The sequence below is a fragment of the Orbicella franksi genome, chromosome 11, assembly GCF_964199315.1.
Source record: "Orbicella franksi chromosome 11, jaOrbFran1.1, whole genome shotgun sequence".
Taxonomy (NCBI): Eukaryota; Metazoa; Cnidaria; class Anthozoa; order Scleractinia; family Merulinidae; genus Orbicella; species Orbicella franksi.
Window position 1 is genome coordinate 5936984 of NC_138155.1, and position 22879 is coordinate 5959862.

General features: G+C 38.3%; 2 protein-coding genes across 3 annotated transcripts; one reads left to right on the forward strand and one right to left on the reverse strand.

Moving 5' to 3' along the window:
- Positions 1 to 2641: 2641 nt before the first annotated feature.
- On the reverse strand, positions 2642 to 11536 carry LOC145502407 (centrosomal protein of 41 kDa B-like). 2 transcript variants are annotated; one of them, XM_081481727.1, is made up of 12 exons: positions 11434 to 11536; positions 11270 to 11333; positions 11104 to 11151; positions 9696 to 9757; positions 9498 to 9561; positions 8636 to 8783; positions 8102 to 8271; positions 6967 to 7034; positions 5926 to 6040; positions 5038 to 5208; positions 3764 to 3820; positions 2642 to 3182 (listed from the first exon to the last, which is right to left on the reverse strand). In XM_081481727.1, exons 1-12 carry the CDS (start codon positions 11470 to 11472, stop codon positions 3073 to 3075), a joined length of 1116 nt encoding a protein of 371 aa, XP_081337853.1. In that variant the 5' UTR covers positions 11473 to 11536; the 3' UTR covers positions 2642 to 3072. The 2 variants fall into 2 exon arrangements, with proteins under 2 accessions (XP_081337853.1, XP_081337854.1); XM_081481728.1 differs by lacking the exons at positions 11270 to 11333; positions 11434 to 11536 and adding an exon at positions 9993 to 10087.
- On the forward strand, positions 11374 to 22194 carry LOC145502398 (mesoderm-specific transcript protein-like). Its single transcript, XM_081481717.1, has 11 exons — positions 11374 to 11760; positions 12065 to 12147; positions 13299 to 13376; positions 14143 to 14273; positions 14908 to 14984; positions 16350 to 16390; positions 17336 to 17403; positions 18252 to 18353; positions 20069 to 20145; positions 20843 to 20903; positions 21751 to 22194. Exons 1-11 carry the CDS (start codon positions 11388 to 11390, stop codon positions 21878 to 21880), a joined length of 1221 nt encoding a protein of 406 aa, XP_081337843.1. The 5' UTR covers positions 11374 to 11387; the 3' UTR covers positions 21881 to 22194.
- The last annotated feature ends 685 nt before the right edge of the window (positions 22195 to 22879 follow it).

Here is a 22879-nt window from a genome sequence, read left to right on the forward strand (position 1 = left end):
TAAGCGGTGATAGTGTAGGTACGTTATTAGTTAGTTTACCTTCGCGGTGAATTAAGAATGGCTGACTGTTAGGATCGAGAAACGCCGGTCAACGACCCATTTGGCAAATCGCTCATATTTTGCCCAAAGACTAGGTGACCTAATTCTAAAAATCATATTATAAGGTTCCAGCGAATTTTTATTTTTCAGAAATTCGCGAAAATTTGAAAGCGCGGTCAAAGTGCGGTTTTTCGTGTAATAAAATGACCGAAATAAGGTGCGAGGACGAAGCGCTGCTAAAGTCTTAAAATAAATTAAATTGACTTCAAACTTCACACAAATATGAAACAACCACTCTAATTTATTCCTCGTTTTAAACTAATCTCAGATACGTTGATATAGTGGTTTTCCAAACCATTTTAAAAACACCTATGAAGCGTGTGAAAAATAACGGCAAAATATTGGTCATGTTTAACAGCATAAAAATGCACCTGGTACCTCACTTTCCGATTATTTTACTTTACCGCCTTAAAATATCATTATTAAAACATATACCATGCCAAGTTTCATGCTCGAACTCGCAGTATTTCCCTTTGAGAAAAACGAAAATCTATGTCAATGTGTTGGGCGCAAATAATACAACAATTATACACGAACAATAGACAAATCAATTTCAAAAGCGAAAGTAAAAGGCTATCATTAATCAATCAATTCAATCAATTAAGCAATTCACTGCTATCAGTAGAAACATAATGTCCACATAATGTCCAATACATAAAAACTGTAGGCACTTTAAGACTGCGCCTCTGGATAGTTCAGCACTTTCTGTCCTGAGAAATCGTGTTTTAATTATAAAGAAATCTTTCACGGTAATTCCCACAAGAATTAAGTTATCGCACAAGTAAATTATTTAGCGTTCCGTGTGCAGTGAGTGCATTGGAATCTTGCGCGCGAATGCAGATGCCTCTCATCGGAGCGCGTGCTATACGTAGGCTCGATGCGATAAAATAAGCTCTGAAAGGCGTCAGTATGCATGTATTAGTTTTTTCAGTTCTGAAATCTTTTCGTAACTTGGTCCAGACACCTTTCTCCAATTTACTCGCTTTAATTAATTTTAAAATTCCCTTTCTCTCTTCATTCCCTAACTGAAATCTGTTCACTCCAGTGTACGAATCTTTCCTTGAAATCTTTATCAAAATTGTTCCCTGACGAACTTTAATTTTTTTACTAAAAAAGCCACCAAAAACTAGTCGGGTTAGCCGTAAACGTTATCTGCAATGTCCACACGTGAAGTTTAGTTGAGTTGTGAAAGTTTAGCCGTGAAGTTTGCCCATAAACCTACGCCATAATGGAAAAAACCCTACATAACCTCGTGAAGAAGGAAAACAAAGACATGGTAACCGTTAACCTGCAAAAACAAATAACTTTTAATTGTTTACCCGTTTAAAGGCACTTAAGGACTGGCCCAAAGGGAAACGAAGAGTCTTGTTTTTCCTCCACCCTCAATGTTCCCCGAGGCCAAGCCTCGGAGAACGGCGACTAAAACTAAGAGTCTCAGCATTTACGACAGCGTAAATCTTCTTTTCAAAACTCTGAAAAAGTCTATGGTGCACGTGCATGGCGGAATCCAAGACCCCCCTCTCTCTCCAAGGGTTGGACGTTAACGTAAAAGCTCGAGGAACGAGGGGGGAGGGGAGGGGGTCAATTATATATGAGCAAGAGTTTTCCGTATTTTAACTTATGAGAATCAAATAATTTTTTCCCAACGTCAGGTCAAAGAGTAGTGCATTTTGTGGGGAATTGCCCAGATGATCAGCTCACGGGCAGGTAAGCCTGAATAGGACGAAAGTTAATTACACAGGATTAGTATATCCCCTGGATTAAAAGTTAAAATTATACAAATTTACGAAAATGAGGCGAGCACAGTCCCGCTTCTGGAAAGGGGAGCGAGGCTCTGGAACACAGACCCGTCGGTATACATCACCTCATATCCAACGCCCGCGCATGCAATAATTGATCATTATTTTGAAACCAATGACGGAGACGGTATATTTCATAATAAGTGAGTCTCTAGATTAATTTCAAAGACTTATTTACAAGTAGACTGCAAGCAGTCTCTTTCTTGCTCTAAAATCTGTGGAAGAGAATGCAAAGAACAACGCAACACACGTGAGCAGTCATGAGCATGCCAGCATGATATACGAAGCCGCGAGTAGCGCGGGCGTCGGCTATTCGGCGCAGCTCGCGGCATCGCCGCTCGCAGGTCACGCTCACACGCTCCCTTGTTTTGCGTTCTTTCCCACGGATTTTTAAGGAAAAGAGAGACTGCTCGCTGTTTAATTCACAACAATAGTGAAGACAGATCGAGAGACGCATTGACACACTGCGGTTCGAGGACCTAAATAGCAAAGTATATACACTCTTTGCCAGGCCAAGAACCCCGAAACACATAAATCAAATGTGGAAAAGGTACAAAATACATCCCTTGTGATAAGTTCAATTGGGATTTTGAATGTCCAGGTATTTTTCATAGCGTTACTTGTTGCAGGCATATATAATTGCCGACATGGGAGAGACTGGAGATAGCTTTGTATCTCCACTACAATTTAGCACTTTTCATTCAAGTTTCAAGTGACGGAACTGGACTGTAGCCGCCCACGGTCTTGTACCCAGGTTCTCCGGGCAGCAGAAGCTCTTAAGAATATTTCGGGCTCTTATTATCCAATCAAATATGGCGCAAAGACTCGTGAGCAATCAAAATTCGCTTTGTGAATTACTCCTCCCCAAACTGCGGGTTCACTCGTATTTGCTGATCGAAAGAGGCAGTTTCTATCGATCATTGCGTCATCACTGGTCGTACCAGCGACAACTGCCTGTTAAGCAGGAAATTAATGTAATGTCCTGTGACGAAAATATAAATAAAATTCCATCACAACACATGCTCTATGTGTAAAATCGTTGACAAATGAACGTTAACTTCGCCTCAGTGGACAACATCAAGGCAGCTCGACGTTCAAACGAGGCTATTCCTGTGGCCCAGGCCTTCACGTGCTGCATGAGAGGAGGGGTGCTGTCGACTGGACAGAAAAGGTGCTATTTCCAGACAGGCTTGTTACTGCGACTAGTCGCTGAACTGGCGGCAGTGGATGCTCTGCTCGCCGACGAGACTCCTGATCGACTGGACATCCGGGAACTTTGACGACCTGTGAAGGAACAACAATATATCAGCGATTAGCATAAATCTACCAGTGTTCTATCACGGATGCCGTTCTCTTATTGGCTCCGCCACTCACTATCTGTTCAGTTGCAGATAGTGAGTAGCCTAGCAGTGTGCAGTTGTTAACCGGAAATGGCGACCGCTTCTTTGCGTTTTGGAAGTGTCTGAGAAGAGGATGAAGATAAAGTTCTGAACGACTAGTAGATTTAGAATAAAACAATTAGATTATTCGGTCTCAATTTCCATGCGCGATAGAGATCTCGAGTTCATAATGTAATTCTTTGAAGTCTCGAGTTCCAAATCTAATTGTTAATAAGTAACAGTAATGCGCTCTACTCCAGAACCACTGCGACTAACCGGAGATACGAAAACCTGACACAACTGGGGGGGGGGGGGGGACGCGCTTTAACACTAAATTATCGTTTACAAGCGCAACATAACAAGCCCGACAGAGTTTGCACTTGATCTCTCCACCAAGAGGGGTTCAACCATAAGGCAACCTTGTTCCCAGGGTTTCTCTTCTTCCGGGGAAGGGAGACCCTGGGAACGAAATTGACCACAACTTACTCGACTTGTCTTGACTTAGAAGTTCATCGTCGAGTTTTTCTTGAAGTGCCATCAGATCTGAAGACATGTCAAGGGAAGAATCTTATCTGGACTTCTGTGATCAACTTTTCATAGGCCCTACGTGTGTAGTGCAGTTGGTGGATGATATATCACAGAGAAGTTGTTTAGCAGCAAAACCGCTGACATGACATCTGAGAGCTCTTACAATATCTGGCGGGTCTAAAACACAGGTCACGGGTCATTGTTTTACCAATACTGCAACAACCTTAAACCTTTACTAATACTAACCATAAGCATAAACATTGTCTTAGTGTAGTATTTAGGCCTAAAACATTGTCTTAGTGTAGTACTTAGGCCTAAGGTTAGCATTAGGAAGGGATTAGGGTTGTCCCAGTATTTGTAAAACAATGACCCGTGACCTGTGTTTTAGACCCTCCAATATCGCCTGAGAAAATCTTGTCGCGGCCTGCACCGTTGAACAGGTTCTCTATAATTCGGCAAACGAAACTAGAGGGGAAAAAACACAAGCAATGTCCCTAACCCTTAGAACAAAAGAGGTTCATATTAAGAAGAAACTGTCTCCTACTGTGTAGTTTAAGGTGAGAGTGAGGTTAACTTGGGTGCCTTGAACGAGAATATACATGTACTGTCGTCGGTGACTCTGGACTTTCGCCAACCTGAGGGGAGGTCATGGTCAAAGTCAAGTAAAATGTTTTTCAAGTCTCTGGTGCTTGAAACTAATTGATCTGTTATTGTCAATTTCGATCCATCTACTGTCAGTCAATTTTTTGTTGGTTTTGTTAGAAGTCACATTTCGCATCTCGCATGAAACTGTTGACGTCTTGTATGCATGTTGTACCAGGTCTCCACCACGCGCGGTTTGTGACCCAACCGGAAGTGAACTTTCACGATTTTGAACGGCTAAAGCGCGGAGAATGGGAAGCTATATCCATTTTTTTCCGACTTTCACATCAGGATCCCACGAAGATTCCATCAAGCAAATAAAAAATACATGTCTGCCATATAATAACTTTAAGTCATCGATATAGCGCAGGACTGGTTTGCAGGTATCGACTGAAAAGTGTTTGTTCTACGTTAGTGTAGCAGCTTTCACGACTCCGACTTTGAAAGTAATTTGTACTGTAGGTAAAGCATTCAGCAGAGTTCCCATTTTATCTCTGGTTTGCAGGTCAGTCCACGGTGTGAATACTAATAATAAGGCAATGTGATAATTGATATCAACATTTAAGTAATTAAAGACAACGAAAGGATACCCTCTGGAAAGAACCATTTTCGTTCAGCAGCGGATGTTGGCGGCCTGGGTCGATTTGCACTGCTAGCTTTCCCCGATGACTTTCTTGAGAGGGGAGGGGTGGGCCAGCAGGATTGCGGTACTTGACCTGTTAGTAAACCTTCAGGGAACTTCTTGTACAGCACTTTGAGACCTGTAAAATATTGTTGTCAATACATTGGTCGGCTATGAGTTTCAGAAGTCTTCCTTCGCTAGAGATGCTCAAGAGTTGACACCAAAATGTTTCTCATTGGTGGTTGCTAGGTAACGAATTCCCTAGAGCTGCGAAAGTATTGAGCGCAAGAAGACCAATTTTTCTCAAACCATTAAGAATTCATCAAGTTAAAACAAAGAAAATCACAACCGTAAAGGGGGTTTGGATACCCGGTCTTAATTAGCATAGATTTTGACGATCTTACTTCTCCGTTTACTCCTTAGTTTTTGTTTCGATTGAGAAGATATATCAAACACAAGAGAGACAGTGTTTAATCGGCTATCCAAACACCTCGAATTTTGTCAAAAATACTCCGCTCCGGTGTTTGGATATATTACGTGTATTCTCGTGTTTGATATATTACATCAAGGATAGAAATGTCAAAGGCGCTTAGTCACGGTATTTTGAGTTATTTTGGCCACATACAAAATAACCTTTAAATGGTAGGAAACCTGAAAATAACAGTTCAGTACGATAGAAAAACACCAAAGAGATAGTGATAAACCATAAAGGAACAAGGATGGCTAAGGATGGAGAAGATTGACACGGATTACAAACGACGAATTTGAAAAATTGAGGCAAAACTTTTCAACATGCGCAAACCGTGACTGAGCTCATTTAATCGCACCTGACAAAGATACAAAATGCTCGTCTCACCTCCGGACAGCATGAAAACATTGTCTACTTCTCTCTGCACAAACGTTGTCGCTGCGGCTGGTGCTAATCTCTCATCCTCATCATAAAGGATAATTATTTTTCCTAGTTTATTTTTCTGTTGAGTTTTTTTAAACGTTAAGAATCATACAGTACAGTAACAGAAGTTACATCTACAACACATTTTCAGGGTGGTCATATTAGCGTTTTAAACAACTGGAAATTCTAGCGTAAGAAAGGAACTCACTTTCCATAGGAAACTTAAGGCTCCATCCACACTACGCCGGAGAAATTTGAAAACGGCGTATTCACTGAAAACGCATCAAATGTTTTCCGATCATACTACGCTGGAGAAATTTAAAAACGCAACAATTAACGGTCACTATGGATTTGTGTTTGAGGAAAACTCGAGCAGGGAAATCACACAGTCATTATCGAAAAGCTCCGTTTTCAAAATGTTTTCCGTTCACGCTAAAACGCAAAGCCGGTTTTTTCAAATTCCTCCGGTTCGAAGAACGTTTTCGAAAAGCGCCATTTTCGTGACGGATTAGTGTGGACGGTAGGTCTAACCGTAATAATAAAGCTACTCCCAGAAAAAGTGGGTGGAGCCCATATGCAGCAAGCTATTTGCAACCTTTACCTTGTTTCAGACTAGAAGTTGTGATTTTCCTGACCCTATTCAGACTCGACCTAAAATTGGATGCTCTTCTTCAAACTTGACTTAATAAATCAATAAGTTAGAACTGCCATCAGTTTCCTAATCCAGACCAATGTTAAAGGGAATGCTGAGTTTTTTTTTTTTACTTTTTATGTAGGCTGCAAAACTGCACAATGTATGACGTTGACGATCTTAATTGTAATGATAATTAAAGATGTTATATGTAGCTTCTTCTAAGAACTCTACCCAGCCAGAGTGTGCAAATTATACCCAATTTCAAACCAAAATGCCTCAAAATCCACTGCCTGCCCCCTTTCCAGGCCAATCCCACACCAGAAACAAAATGCATTCACTGTGGAGTGTTAGGCATACATGTATTAGGATACAAATGTGAGAATTTCCTTGGTAAAATAGTTGTATGATCTTGTCAGCATTGCTGTTGGATAACTAAGTGCTGCAAATTAAATTTTAAGGACAGTCAATATTGACAAATAGAATTGTTTTTACTTCTTGAAACCAGGTTTGTTTCAAATCTAGGAATTGTTAAGAGCATTTATTTAGTAGGTTTAAGAATGAGCTCTGTAATACGGACACATTAGAGAGCAGTTCAATCTGTCTGCTTAGGAAAGGTGTCCACTTAAGTTCACCAACCAAAGGCTTGCACCATTTCTCCCTGGATACTCAGTCCACTACTGGTACCCCTTCCAGCATTTTTGCCAGTTAGGGTAACCATTTAAGGTGTCTTACTACATATTTGATGGTATATAACAGCCCAACTTCTAACTCTTTTGGAAAATGTTCCAAGATGTTTTTCCTTTCTCTATTTACTGTTTGCTTAAATCTTTTACCCTTCTTTGTGAAACTTGAACAATTTAAATGTCAACAGATGGCCTAAATGGATGGCCAAATTCCTACGTAGAGACTAGCTAGTACTGGGCACTAGTAGGTTAAATGACGTTTTTCTCAAGATCTACACGTATGTCTCCACCTCAAAATTTCAGGAATAAGAAGTAGGCTCTAATTTAACATTCATGCAAAGTAAAATAAAAGTCTGTAAGACAGATTCTTCGCAAACCAAGAAAATGTGACATCAAAAATAGCTCAAAATTTGTCTTACACATTTTTTTTTATGTTAATTTTTGTCTCACAATCTGAAAAGTCTAATTATTACTCTCCGTGCTGGTAAGATGATGTTTCATACTTCCTAAACCCTAGGTATATTAGTGGTAGATAAAGAGGTGCTCCAAAAAGATAGGGGAGGAGGGCAGATAAAAGATTGGCCCTTTTGCCCAAGAGAAAAAAAAACGGGGGGGGGGGGGGATGTAATATTTTGGCCTTTCAGAGCACACAACTTTTTGCATAAGGGAAAGGGCTGAGCAAATAAGCCTCTGCCATTGATCCTTCACATTTGTATTAATATATTATGTTGTAATTAAGTTAAACTTTTAATCTGGTGATAAAGATTGTTGTTGTTATTTTACTCCAAGTAAGACCACCTGAGGAGTACATTCAAGTACTCACCTCCTATGATATGACACTGTCGGTATGCATCCTCGTCCCTGACATCTAGCAGAAGGTAAGGTAGTGACTCAACTTCAGGAACCAAAGACTGCTCTTCCTCATAGCTGGTGTCTTTGCCATCTTTTTCATCTTTGTCTCGGATATCAACCTCTCCAACACCATGTATTAGGCTGAAGAGAAATGCAATTCGCTGTAATTATTTCAAACTCCACTAAAACTAACAGTTACTGTATCATAGGACAGCACAACAGGCAAGCAATGCATGCACAGAGCTTTGTACTGTCTAGTAGCTCTTTGCATTCATTTCAGGCTGGTGATGCTGGCCTAGGACCTCTACTGAGTGTCCCAGATCTAAGTTTCGGCCACTATGAAGAGTGCCCAAAAGTAAACAAATTTTGTGGTTTGGTAAGAAAGGTAATAAGTTTGCATGTAAGCAGAGTGGCCCATCAGGCCTGCGCTTATCTCCCAATTCCGTAATTGAATCATGTTAGATTTTCCTACTCCCCCTTCATTTGAGTATCATATAAATTTTACCTTTCTAGTGTGGAACGTGCGGTACTTCTTGCAGTTGAATCTGGCCGTGCCTCGTCATCTTCTAGATTCAGGGGTGGCACTCCCTCCCCCTCTGCAGAGGTCTCTTTGTCTTCAGCTGTGATTGTTTCATCTGACATCACACTTTCACCTTTTATACAAGAACAAAGTATTACATTACACAATAAATAAATTACAATATTTAAAGAGGAAGCCCCATCAACCTTAGCCAGTTTTCATGCGGGTCCTCTGTCCAGTTCGAATTGGAATTTGGAAATGTTGGTTTTTGTGAAAGGAGGGAATCCAAAGAACCTGGCAAAAAAACCCAAGAGCATCATGTATGTTAGCCTTGTGCACATAATTTTTCACCTCAGATGGACAAGAAAATACCTGGGAGATTTAGCAGTTTTCACTGTCACAGACACATGCCAAGTGCCTCACATTTTTTTAGGTTTGAACACCAGCTTTGCCGAGAAATTGAGCACCTGACTTAATCTTACTGGTATTGAAAATAAAGACCAGGCTTGATGGCTATCCTCTGGGGCTCAAATAGACAGAGTGTGGTTGCTAAAAGACTATTATTAAATAACTTAATAATTATTAATTAAGGTATCAAGCTCTTAGCATGCCTACAAGGCATTAGGGTTACCAGTGAGTAGACAACTTTCTGCAAGATCACCTTAGGCAGTCCTTAAGCCTTAAGCCTCCTGAGCTTAGAGGGCTGATCTTGAGACAGCACACGTTCCAGAGACCCGAACAACATACTGTACAGTATGAGGAGGAATGGTGATGATGACCAACTATGTAAGACAAAATGATTGTGGAAATTATAAATTAACAAGCAAAAGACGCTGATAGTACAAACCTCCAGCAGTTGACATACTATTTCTTTCTTGCTCCAAACTAACAGCCTCAGCAACTTGAAGGACCTGAACAAAAAATGTCAGACTCATTTAATAATTAATAATGAAAAAGAAAAAGGAAATTAATGTTTAATGATAAAGATACAATTTAAAAAACAAAAGAAAATTTTTCTGAGATAAAATGTTGCTTGGTAACATACCAGTTGGACTAAAGTGGTAACCTTCATTCTCTTGAAGATCTCATCTTTCTTGTATTTGTAATCTGTGAGACATGGCATAATTGTAATCATTATTTGATAGCTGTTAAAATGATCATTTTTTTTTTTTTCGACAATATCCATATTGGGCTAAGCAGATTTAAATACTAATGTGCAGCTCTGAAATCTAGAATGCTAATCCCAAAACTCTAGACTGAACCCTAACACCACAAAACTCTGAAACTAACCTACATTACGGCTACATGTGAGTCACACTAAATGTAACAAAAGCCTACCTACATGTGCCAAATATTTCCAGAAAGTTTCAGTGTCTCAGTAGATAATTAGATGGTCCAGGGTCGAGCCCTGGCTGGGATCATTGTTGCATTGTGTTCCTAGGTATTAAATTAATGTACACAATTGTACTCTCACCATGTCTTTACCCACCCCAGGACGGGTGTTACACCATATAATAGGTATCTGAAGTTCCCGAGGTCAAGATTTTGACTCAGGTTTATAAAGGTACAAGCAAATTTAATGCTGCAGAGTAGCCTCAATTTGCTTAATGCTACAGAAACGTTGATATGCCCTGGCTGCAGTATGGAATACTTAACCTGACGCAGACCTGCCCACCTAATAACCTAAAGTCACACATGTATATGGACAGTATTCTTAGGCCCAGTTTTGATGCTGAACTTTTCATGAGTGAACCTAATATGTTGAATTAAGTACATGTATGTGAAAAGTTTAGTGTCTGAATCAGTTAAGAACGGCTACTCGAAGTTGGAATGGCTCAGCCGTTCATCCCACCTAGCTTAGCTTGAAATTTCGACCTTGGAACGACTTCGATTCAGACATTGACCTTTTCATGCTGACGTTGGTCGATTGGTTAAAACTAAATTAAGTTTGGTGAAGTAAGTTCAACATCTGCATCAACAGGCATACTTTTGATAATTTGGGTCCGTCCAAATTCAAATTAAGTTCAGCCCATGAAAAGTTTGCTGTCTGAACTGGGCCTTATATACAAGTTGTATAATCCAGCCAGAGATCACATTGAGATTTCTTGATTACTGCAAGTTTGTTACTTTGTAAAAGCACATCTATATTATACAAGCACTTAACAAAAATGAAGTATGCATAGAAACAAGTACTAAACGCTTAACTTGTAGGTCGCAGTTTAATTCAATTCCATTCAAGAACACTAAAGCACTTGAAATTAATTTAACTGCAATTTATGAGACAACTTGACGTGGTTTGTAGTTTACTTGCCCGAAATGTGAATACGAATATTAAAAAATCAATGAAAACAACCAGGGAACTAGGTAACTAGCCATTAAACATAAATATAGCTTACTTTAATATTGTAAGCTTATATTTTATTTGTAGTCGTTGTCGGATTATAGAAACTTACTTTTCCGCATTTCTTCGATTTTCTGCGTATATCTAGAAACACTAGCTCCTGCAGATAGATTTTAAGGCAAAAATTGTTAACTCTGAAAGACTGTTAGTCCTGTATTACAAAAATTGGATTTTCATTATCAAGAAAAAAAACGTTGACATTCCGATCTTTCACGTACCAGTATCGACGGTTGCAGCAACGTGTTCATATTTCGGATTTTTGTGGATTTTCTTGTCCAAAATCTGCCCAGGAATAAAAGAAATCGTTACTCTGTCAGCTACACATGCAAATCGGAAATGGATCAAACCAGCTTTGCGTTTACAAATGTAAAACTCAGCTTACATTTGTGGGTTTTTTCGCTGATCTACTTGTGGCAGACATCTTGTCGATTTCCACCGTCGCCAAGTACGCGGTTACTAAGTCGTTTCATCAACTGTCATGGGAGGGGAGGATGGATCACGTTTCTTGCACGCAGTCTGATCTTCGGTTGCAGTGTGCGGTCAGGCTCCGCTAAAATGGCGATCTCCATTCAACTTGTATGCGCCGTTGGTGTGGTTGCAATAGCTACGTTTATCAATTTACCAGCACCACGTTTCTCTAAAAGGCTAGAAGAGTGGAGAAACATGGGGCAGTATTTTAATTATAAGGGAAACGCGATTTTTTATCAAGGTGAGATTCAATGATGATACAAGTAGCTGGTCGTAGCTTTGATACTGGCGCGAATATCTCGATCGTGTTTTTGCGACAGACTTACAAGCGATTAAATGATCTGCGCTTTTGTCGAAGAAAAATACTATCTGTAACAAGTTTACATAAAATCAAAGTCAACTTTATTTCAGAATTTTGCATGACAAGGCTTTTTCAAGTACCCCTTTGAAATCCTTGGAATAAAGGGGTCTTTGTTGACTTACAAGTCAGGGTTATGTCCTAACTTCTGCTGTGCTCGATTTCTGAAGAATGAAATTATTTGCAGATTTTAGAGGTTTTAAAGAAGATGATGGTATTGTAGTTCTCTGTATCCATGGATTTCCAACAAGTAATTATGACTGGTCAAAGGTATTTAAGCTTACATGTACACTGTACATCATTAGCTATGTTAGAGCGGTTTTCAATTGAGTATCTCAAAACCAGAACCACAGCAATCACTCTGACCAGTCACAAAGGACACAGACAATACAGTGAACCAATCAAAACTCAAAGTAATAACATGTAGCTGACGTGAAGTGCAAGAAAACGTGTGAACGGGTCATGATTGATTTGGTTTTACTTCTGATTGGTTGAAAAAGTGGCATGAATTTTTTAAGCTAATCGTGTAGCGCAGCAATGCAAAAACAATCACTTTTCAACACTCAAATGAAAACCACTCTATTAGTTAATCTTTGATTGGTTGGAATTATTTTGGTTTGAATGAGGTGCCACATTTCTAATGCATCGCTGCATTTTGCTGGGTAAAGAATGGCATGACTATAGTAGAAAATAGAAGTCCTTGTTAATTACACCAGGCTAATGTATGCAAGAAATATTCACTAACAGATATGGAATGAACTTGCAAGTGTAAAAATTGTAAACCCAAGTCTACAGCTCAGGTTTTCGTAAACTTTCAAAGTCTTGCAAATCTACTCTTACGGTTGCATCTAGCTACATACATCAGAAGACGGGCATACTCATGCATGTAGATAATGTCCATATCCAACCAAGGAGGGTTACTAGAAATTCCAAGAGGGTGAGGGTCTCAAAAACCAAACTTGGTAAATGAAAGTTTGTAACTAAACTGGAATTCCAGAAAGAGGGGGTGGGGGAGCACTGTATATCTTCAGGAACACAATACAGACAGGAAGGTATGCAAATAATTTTTTTTGAGAGGGGAGGAGGTGGGGGGGGGGTGAGGGGGGATGCAGGGGGATTGGTTTCCATAGGTTACTCAGGTACACAACAGTTCTCTAGGGCAATATGGAAAGATAAAATGTTCAACCTTAATGTTTTGTTACCATATAAACATTGTCCATCCCTTAACTACAATGCATCTTTGAGCCAGTTTGTCAGATTTTTCCAGATCTTTGTATCCTTGTTTTTACATAGTACTTGTATATACTGTAGTTGCGTGCATAGAGTAAAAGAGTTTGACAGGCTTTTTTCATGAAAAATGTAAGATCTGTGGTAAGCAGCCATTGCAGCAGTTATTTCCGTCTGGAAACATTACTTTTCAGATTTGGGAACCACTGAAGAAAAGTTTTGGAAGAGTTATTGCTGCAGACATGCTTGGCTTAGGATTTAGTGATAAACCAGTGAGTAATTTATGAATGATTATATTTACAAGTCTGTCAATATATTCAATATACTGTTGTACTCCAACTGTAGGGAGAAAGCCCCTGTAAGCAAGTAAGCATACACTCAGTCGTGATCTCACACACACTCAAATACTATGTACTTTTTAATCTCCCATAAGGGGACATCCTTCCTAAGCAGACACTTTGTCACATTCTCAGACTTGGTACATACAGACACTACTCCAACAGTGCTACTATAAGTAGACACTTTTTCTGGTACCGATAGTACTCACAGTTGCAGTGCCAAAACTTTATTTGACCCCTAGAGTATTAGCACTCAAATAGGAAATGACAGCGTTTATTATTATTATTATTATTATTATTATTATTATTATTATTATGACTATGACTATGACTATGACTATGACTATGACTATGACTATGACTATGACTATGACTATTATTAGTATTAGTATTAGTATTAGTATTAGTATTAGTATTAGTATTAGTATTAGTATTAGTATTATTATTATTAGTATTATTTCTTCGAGTGCACGATAAAAGATACTTTGATGGCTAAAACTAGTCTTTGGCATTTTGTCTTGAACACCCTGTTTGTGAGACTAAAATCATTGATTTACACCCCTAAGTGAGACAATGAACATCCCTGACCTTTTTATATTTATGGGAGTCCTTCCCACCCCTGGTTTGTCTGTAGACTTTCAAGATGTTTGTTCACGATTACAGATCAGAAATTAATCCTAAATCAATTTGTTCTATCAAGCGTGAAAGAGAATACACAGTGATGGAACAGGCTTCATTACAGGAAGAATTTCTACGTTATCTGGGAATACAGAAGGTTCACATTTTAGCCCATGATCTGGGTGATACAGTTGCCCTGGAGATGTTGGCAAGGTAATTTATTAAATCACCTATAGATTTTCCTTCCTAATTTGCATACATTTGTTACATTTTTAGGGATAATTTCTATTAATAAAAAATATAATCACTGATCAGTTGAGAGCACAATTACAGTACAATACTGTACTGAAGTAACATAGCAGTGTGCCCTTGCTAACAGAATGACTGCCGCTTCTTGGCGTTTTTGAAGAGTCTGTGAAGAAGATTTAGATACAGTTTTGAATGATTACCGGCAGTAGATTTATACTAAAACAATTAGATTATTCGTTCTCGATTTCTATGTGTGATAGTTGACTCGGGCTGGGTCCTCGTCAACTATCGCAGGGTAGAAATCTCAAGCTCAAATTCTAATTACTGAATAGAAACATGAGTGGAAGTTTGGGAGAATGAGAAATGCTGTGGGGACACAAGTCGACAGGCGGGCTTTACTACAGCTCTTTCCAGTTCATCCAAACTTTCCAGAGTGTTTCTACAACTCAGGAGCAGCTTGGTGAAAATGTTTTCAATCTTTTGTAACTAATTTTTGACCAATCAGTGATTATATTTTCTTTGGGCTATTTTCTAATTGTTTTTACAAAATACTGATTTATTAAGTCATTCAACATTTTGCTGTTCTATCATCCTTTAGATATGAAGACAGAAAAAGCAAACAACAGGATCCAACAGATTACACCAAAATAGAGTCGTTGTGCTTAACTAATGGAGGTACGTGTATAATCACTGAATAAAACAAATATATCATTAAATAACCTTTGTTAATAAGGTGGCTTTTTTCAATATTATAAGTCAGCAACAGTGCATATTTAAAGGGTCAACTAGGTGTAATTTGTATTTCAAAAAACTGACTGTGCTAGTAACTTTGTTGTGTAGCCCATTTATAAGCTGGGAGTAATTTCCACTCATTCTGGGTTGCTGTTGTTGAGGATGCTTGTCCTGTTGGACATTGTTCATTCAGACACTGCATTGATCTAGCAGTACGAGTTAGTGTCTTTAAGAAAAGGTAATTATTAATAAGTCAAACAGTTTCTCTTGCTTAACCTTGAAATAATAATGGCTACCAGGAAATTCTCTTTTGATTAGCAGTGATTGTCTTTCAAAACGGTATCTTAATCAGATCATTTGTATGCCAGTCCTGGTTTAAGCCTGCATGAGTTTGGTGCATATTGTGGTCTTCCATTGAGCAAGACATTTTTAGTCTGACTCATTATTGTATGGTGTTAAAAGTCTCTTCACTCTGATGGAATGTTGGGTAAATGGAAGAAGTATCTGGGCTTGAAAAAAGTGCCATCCGGTTGTTCGGGACAAGAAGATTTTCCTGCTGGGCAAGTAACTTTTCATTCCCACTTGCCTGCTGGGCAAGTGATCAGGCAAGCTGTTAGTCTGCCAACTAAATCATTAAAAGAGGAAACTATGACTTCCCCAGGACAAGCAGAATTTGAGAGCTACTTATCCCAAAGCTGGAATTCAATTTTTATTTTTTGAGCCCTGAGTGTAATTACCCGCTATAGGAGTTCATGCCTGCAATGGGCGAGCATCCCATCTAGGGAGATCCAGAGTCACACAGTTAACCTAGTCACTTTTTTATGCTGCATAAACCAGAGTTAAGACTAAGAAATGCAGCTGCGACTTGGTACTTCTAATCCCTTGACAAGTTATTGTTTAGAACTGCTCTGGCCTGCCATGGTAGGTGTACATAAATTATTTAACAAATAAAGAAACCTAAGCCGTGTATTACACTGTGGTAAAACATGACAGGCATTTGAGAACACAAGGGAAATGTAGAAAACATGAGCCGCAAGCAAGTGTCTTCTACATTTCTCGAGTGTTCTCAGATGTTTGGAATGTTTTATCACAGTGTAATACATGGCTTAGGCTTCTTCATTTGCTTTATGATATAGAGGTAATGCAGCGAAAAACAATGAAACACACTTTTTTATGTTTTACACTCTGATAAACATGGGTTTTTGACCAATCAGAGCACGTGCAGGGTCCTATCTGTATTATAAATCATTAAGTTATAATAATATAATATATCAACACCTTTTTATAATCCTTCATTACTACTGACAGGTATTTTTCCAGACACACACTTTCCAAAAGTAATTCAAAAGGTTGGTCTTTTTTATTACAGAACTGCAAGTATTTCAACGTGACTTAGTTTATAGCCAAGGCTTTATTGTGAAGTTTTGAAGTAGCTGTCTACAAAATGAAACTAACTGAAGATGGCACTCTTGATGATTTCAAGATCAGTGTCTTTTTAATTTAATTCCTCAGTGGAGATATCATTTGGTAATTTTTATACTCTGAGGGCTTCTTCATATGAGCCTAGTAACTGGGCTGGCTCAGTTACTGAGACAAATTTTGTTGTTTCTTCATATGGGAAATTTTAACCCAGTAGACCAGGATGAAATTCAAGAAACAAAACCAAAATGATGCAACGTAAACTTGTATCATTTGCAACTATTGTAGTGTAGCTTTGTGGACTCTTAGAACTTTACTAATAAAGGTAATTTGCATACTTCTGTAGTGGAAATACATACAAGATGAAAATTATGTCATTTTGGCCGCTATGTTGTGAAAGCGAAGCTATTTTGTCAAAAAAAAAAATCATCCTGGGTACCTGGACTGGAGTGTCTGTGCATTCATTTTCATTCCGGTTGCCAGGATGTTGGTCCCAAAAACCAAGATCTCGGTATAACTGTGCCAGCATAGCTTCTCATATGAACACATCAGAGCTTTTACTAAGGAAAGAGTGGCAAGATGAGCCAGCCAACTAAGCCAGCCTGTTTGACCAGGCTCATATGAAGATGCCCTGAGTTGCTATGTGACAATTGTCACTGTAGTTGCTGGTTATAATACATAGTTGCAAGCTTCCAGTGACATTGAGCCCAGAGCTAGCTGTGAGTTATAATGCATACATGTATACAAACTACATGTAACTGTTTTAAGACTAGATACTTTTGTTACATAATTTGTTTTTAATTTAATTTAATAAAAATGTTTCTTCTTGCTGTTCAGTTTGAAATTTTATGTCATTTTACTTTGCATTATGATAGTTGGCGTTAAATGCCTGGCTCGGACCTCTCATTGCAAGACTGACAAGTTATCCTGTGTTTGCTAGAAGGTAGAAGAAAATGCTCTCTCCATGAAGTAAAACTTTACAATGTTACGCTGTAATTGATAATTACATACATGTACTGTTAGAGATCTGAAGTCAAATGCTTTTGCATCTCCAAAATTTCCCAAATATATTATAGCCATTTTGTTGCATGGCCATTTGTTTATCTTCCATTGGTTGTTGGTTGACAGCTTTTGGCTGTTTACAAGTTGGCCATGCCAATAGTTGGTTGCCAACATTTGGCTGGCAGTTTTTCTGATTTTCTGCAACAAATAGAATTGTCAGCTGACAGTCAGTGAACTGTCGGCAATTTGTCAGCAATCTGTCTATAACATGTCAATAAATTGTCAATTAAAAATATGATCATTTTAGCATTTTCTTATTTATATGGCTTTGACATCAGCATAGGAAGGAAAAGTTCTTTCGGAAGGGACCAAGTATACGCACTGTATGACAAGACAAAGTGGATGCGTGGTGGCCTCATGGTTAGTGCGCTCGTCCCCAGATCGAGCGGTCCGGGTTCGACCCCTGGCCAGGGACACTGTGTTGTGTTCTTGGGCAAGACACTTGACTCTCACAGTGCCTCTCTCCACCCAGGAGTATAAATAGGTACCGGCAAATTGTTGGGAAACCTAACAAATTGCGGGGGAGTCACCTGTGATGGACTAGCATCCGGTCCAGGGGGAGTAGAAATACTCCTAACCGCTTCATGCTACAGAAACCGGGATATGCTCTGGTAATTATGAGCCGTTCGGCTCCAAGGCTTCACTTTTTTACGACAAGACAAAGGTATTGACTTAAGCATGATAGGAAGATTAAGTTTTACATTTTTAATTCTCCTAATTTGTTTGTAGTCTTGCCTCAGTATTTGGTCCTCACACAAGACCCCCAAGGGAAGAGTTACAAGACTTTTGGACCATTATGAGACATAAAGATGGTTATCTTGTGGCACCAAGGTGAGTTATAATACATTAACAGCTGTTTTTGTGCAGGAGCACAACATATACATGGGTACATATATAAGTACTGGTTAGGAGAGTTTATGTGGAAGGTGTACACTTCATTAAACATACATGAAGGAGCTGGATCTTTCCTTAAGTTTGCCTTTCAATTGTGTTTCTGCTTTGCCAGTGTCCTCCTGCACGCATGTTGCTGATGGACGAGAACACGCACAAAGTTTGAAAAAGAAATTGTTATTACAGTGGAAGCACTCTTAACGGACACTCACAAGTGGACAGCTCTACTAATGACCGCCTTCACAAAATCCTGTTTGAACTCTCTTACAAACTCTGTATAAATTTACTCATTCCCCTAAGCGGACATTCCCTTAAGTGGCCTCGGACACTTGGAGGGCTTACGATCTAGACTTTTGCTTTGTTTTAAGCTCCCGTAAATTGACACTTCAAAGGAATTGGGCCTGACTTTGAAAGATACCTATGAATATTTGTAAACTGTAATTTACTGCTTTTTTGTTGCGGTGAGACTGTTAATTGTTATGTTAATGATGGCTTTATTCACTAAGGGCCGGTCCTGGTACTACAATATACAGTTCTAACTGTATACATGTCGTTATTGCCATTATCATGGCATTGCACAAAGCAATAAAGCCAAAAAAAATAATTACTAATTGGTGGTATTTTTGTATTCCCAATGTATATTGTGAGCTGGGCAAGCTCCTGTAGGCGGCCATCTTTCCGTTACAACTCTAGCGGCCGCTTACATATACGAAAACTATTCTTGTAAGCGGCCAGCTCCAGTTACTGACAGCTTTTTCGCATACCATGGGTGTCCCCTTACGAGGGCTTCCACTGTATAAAAGAATGAAAAGAAAATCATAAATTTAAAAAACTCTAAAACTGATCAAGATGCCCCGAACACTACGCACAGTAAAAACTACCACCACATGTAAAGGTACATGGATAATTTGCAACAATAAACTGCTGACCCGCAGGCACAGGAAACTGCTCCACACCAGGCCTACTACAGTAACGCAAACCTTAGCAACAAAACAAACGCCACATCATGCCACCAAAAACGCTAATAAACGTCAACACCATGCCGCCACGCCAGTTACTGAGCAACATGCTCCTTGTCGTTAACTAAAAGTTAAGTAAGTATATTTAACCTCATAATGGGAAAACAAGAAAAAGATGCTTGATGTCTAACAGTTTGCTAGAACTGTTTTGTACAGAAGATTTTGATAACCTAGAACCATAGGCCTGCAATGTGTACAACATGTGTCAAATACTTTATCCATAGCTCTCTATGCACAGGAAATTATGTGCCTATAAAACAAAGTATTATTAATTTTATGAACAAAATTGTTCTGTAATCAGTACCCACAGCATACAGGAAATATATTGTATCTTTGAAACACTTGGACCTTAGTCAGTTTACTACATGTGCAGTACAAACAAATAATTTTAGTTGAAGAGGAAGTAAACAAGACAACAGCATGTTGGTGTGAATAAGTCTACACAGAGGATAGGTCAATTTACTTGCCTGGTGTGCTTGCTATTAATAAAATACATTTTTTCATGGCCAAAAAGCATGTTCACTGGTGTATCATTTCAATCTGTTTTCAGCATTCTGTGGGCTTGTTATTAATAAAATACATTTTTTCATGGCCAAAAAGCATGTTCAGTGGTGCATCATTTCAATCTGTTTTCAGCATTCTGCAGTATATAAATCAACGGTATGAACACAGAGGAAGATGGGTTGGCATCATGCAAACAACCACAGTGCCAGGTAACTGCAAAGTCATGTCATCTCTGTAATGTGCTGACATCTACCTGTACATCCACCTTGCAGGAGGTCACTGGAAATTCTAAGGGAGTTGGGGAGAGGTCTGAAAAAACAGGCAAAAAGTAGAATTGAGTGGGGTTGGGGAGGTGGGTCAGAACAGGAAACTGGCCAGTTCCATGGGGATCAAGGGGGTAGATGTTTTCTGGAGCCCAGACACAATCTTTATTGACATTTTTCAAAAATATTAAATATGCCTGCATTTTTTAAATTTAATTCTGAGAATCAGTTTTTTATTAGTGGTTCATGAAGGTAACTTCCCCTAGTTGAAGATGGTGTTTAATATTTATTTAATTAAGGAAGCTTTATTTAGAGTGGGTGGCACATAACTGATGACAGTCAGATATAAATGAGTGCCCCTTAATGTTGGAAATTAAAAGGTGAAAGACATTTAAGTATAGAATTATAATACTCTTGGCTGGAAAAATGTCTCACTAAAAAGAGAGAAATATGTATGCATGAGCTGGGCAATAAATGAATTATACTAATAATAAATGGGTAAAATATATTCTTAGTTCATAAAATATACTCTTGTTAATAAAATCTGACTATTTGCCAGCCTATTGAATCGCAGATATAATTTGTTAAGTAAATAATTTATTTGTCATTTTTTTAAAATTTCTCCTTTTCGTTCTTATTTCAGTGCATTTTATTTATGGACCCGCAGATCCTATTAATCCTCCTCAAACACTCACTAAGTACAGGTGATTTAATTAAAATAAACATCTTATTTTGTTCTTCATATAGTAGACCAATTTCAATATATTAAAATTCCACTAAAACAATACCCCTCAGCATGAGGCTCCGGAAAATAACTACAGAGTATGTGGGGTTTATTCCCCAGAGCCTCATGCTGAGGTCTATTGTTTTTAGGCTGAATTTTAATAATTGAAATTGGGCTATTCACTTAATATCTGTTTAGCCATGCATATGTTGCAATTGGATGACTGATGCTCCCCTTAGAAGTGAGGATGACAAACGTCTTATATATTAACCATGCAAGCAGAACAGATTGAAATTTACCAAGATTTGTGATGCAAACATGCATAATGACATTGCTCTCCTCATCAGGCCTTTTGTTATGGGACATTCGCATTGCTGTCTTAGGGTGAAGGTTAGCATTTGGATTAGTTTGGTTATTCCTTAATGCTGTGCCATGCATGGGTTAAGAATGGCCAAATTTATATACTGGGCAGAATTATTCATTTGAGAAGGGTTATTCATCTGCCCAAGATGGATAAATCCTCTACTAAGGAATAAATCTAGATGAATAAATTATGGTCAAATTCATCTTCAGCTGATTTATCTGTCAGCACATCTTGAAGAAAATGCAGATGAACACCAGATTTATACTTAGAACTTAGGACAATTTATCCATCTCAGGCAGATATAATTTGTTTCAGGCAGAAATAAATCATCTCAGATGGATAAACTTGACATCCTAAATAAATATACATTTTGTGTTGGATGACTTGTCTGTAGCATAAATTTGGCCTTGGAATGAGTTCTCAAAGATCATATCAAGTTATTCATTTCTCAATTTATCAACAGGGAATTAGTTGTTAAAGGCACATACAAATCTTTATCAGAAGACATCGGCCATTACCCACATTGGGAAGACCCAGATGGATTTATTGCTGCCTATGAACACTTTCTCATTAAAGTGATGCCAGAAAAGTAATTTAATAAGTACAATGCAATTCACTACTAATAATGAAGTTATTAATAGTTCAATAATTATTGTCTCTTAAAAAGTCTTTAGTAGATCAGTAATTACAAATTTATGTTATATAATTATTTTTTATATTTTCAATCAACTCAGAGGATATTTTTATACAATGTAACAATATTGTCTGAAATATTATTGTCAGTATTATTCAGGACTTGCCTTTTTTACCTTGCACTCTTCACAAAAGTTAAATGTCTGTAATACAGTAGGAATTTTCTAGGTAAGAATGGAAAAACCCAAAAAATAAAACTGTTTGATCAATTTTATGGAAGTTGAACTTATTAAGATGGATTCTGCTCAAAGTTTGAGCAATGAGTGCAAAAATTATTAGCCTCTTCCAGGCGTTCAGTTAGTTGGGGCGCAGTGCTGTTTTCGTGCGCTGCACCCCAACTAACTGAACACCTTGAAGAGGCTAAAAAATTATTTACTAAAAATCTACTCATAGCACAGTAACAGTTACTACTGGAATACTATTTCAAACAACTCGTGTTACTTCATTTCTCTAAGTGACCCTGCAATTAAATTCTTAGGCATTCTCAAGAAAGTTAATGTCAAACCTTGTAAGAATGCTTAAAGCATGTGGTGTTAGTGTGTTTTTAACTAACACGAAACCTCTGTTTTAATTGAGATAATTTATGGATAACTTCAAGTTCAACTTTCCCTCACCTGCCACAAGGTTTTTTTGGCAACTTAATTTTTGCGAATATTGCTTGAATGTTCTGTAGAAATCATCTAAAGGTTAATTGTGTGAATTTAGTGGTTCATGAAGACAATAATTCTCCAGTTGAAGACCCCTGGTTGACTTCCCTGTAACCAACTTCCTTATAAGCTCCTAAAGGAAGAGTAAGTCACCTCCTAATGTTACATGTAGTTTCTGTTGCCCACCTCCAAAAAGAACCCCAAAATGAAAGTATCGAGCTTGCATACAAGTAAGAACCAAACTGAAGATGC

Bases quoted from the DNA above. Each gene is read 5' to 3' on its own strand.
- LOC145502398 (XM_081481717.1), top strand. From the start codon at position 11,388: ATGGATCAAACCAGCTTTGCGTTTACAAATGTAAAACTCAGCTTACAT. The intron at 16,391-17,335 runs GTTGGTCTTTTT...GCATTATGATAG, and splicing joins TTCCAAAAGTAATTCAAAAG to TTGGCGTTAAATGCCTGGCT. The intron at 17,404-18,251 runs GTAGAAGAAAAT...ATTTGTTTGTAG, and splicing joins TATCCTGTGTTTGCTAGAAG to TCTTGCCTCAGTATTTGGTC.
- LOC145502407 (XM_081481727.1), bottom strand. From the start codon at position 11,472: ATGTCTGCCACAAGTAGATCAGCGAAAAAACCCACAAAT. The intron at 9,562-9,695 runs GTATGTTACCAA...TTTTTTGTTCAG, and splicing joins TTACCACTTTAGTCCAACTG to GTCCTTCAAGTTGCTGAGGC. The intron at 6,041-6,966 runs GTATCCTAATAC...AAAACTCAACAG, and splicing joins CCAAGGAAATTCTCACATTT to AAAAATAAACTAGGAAAAAT.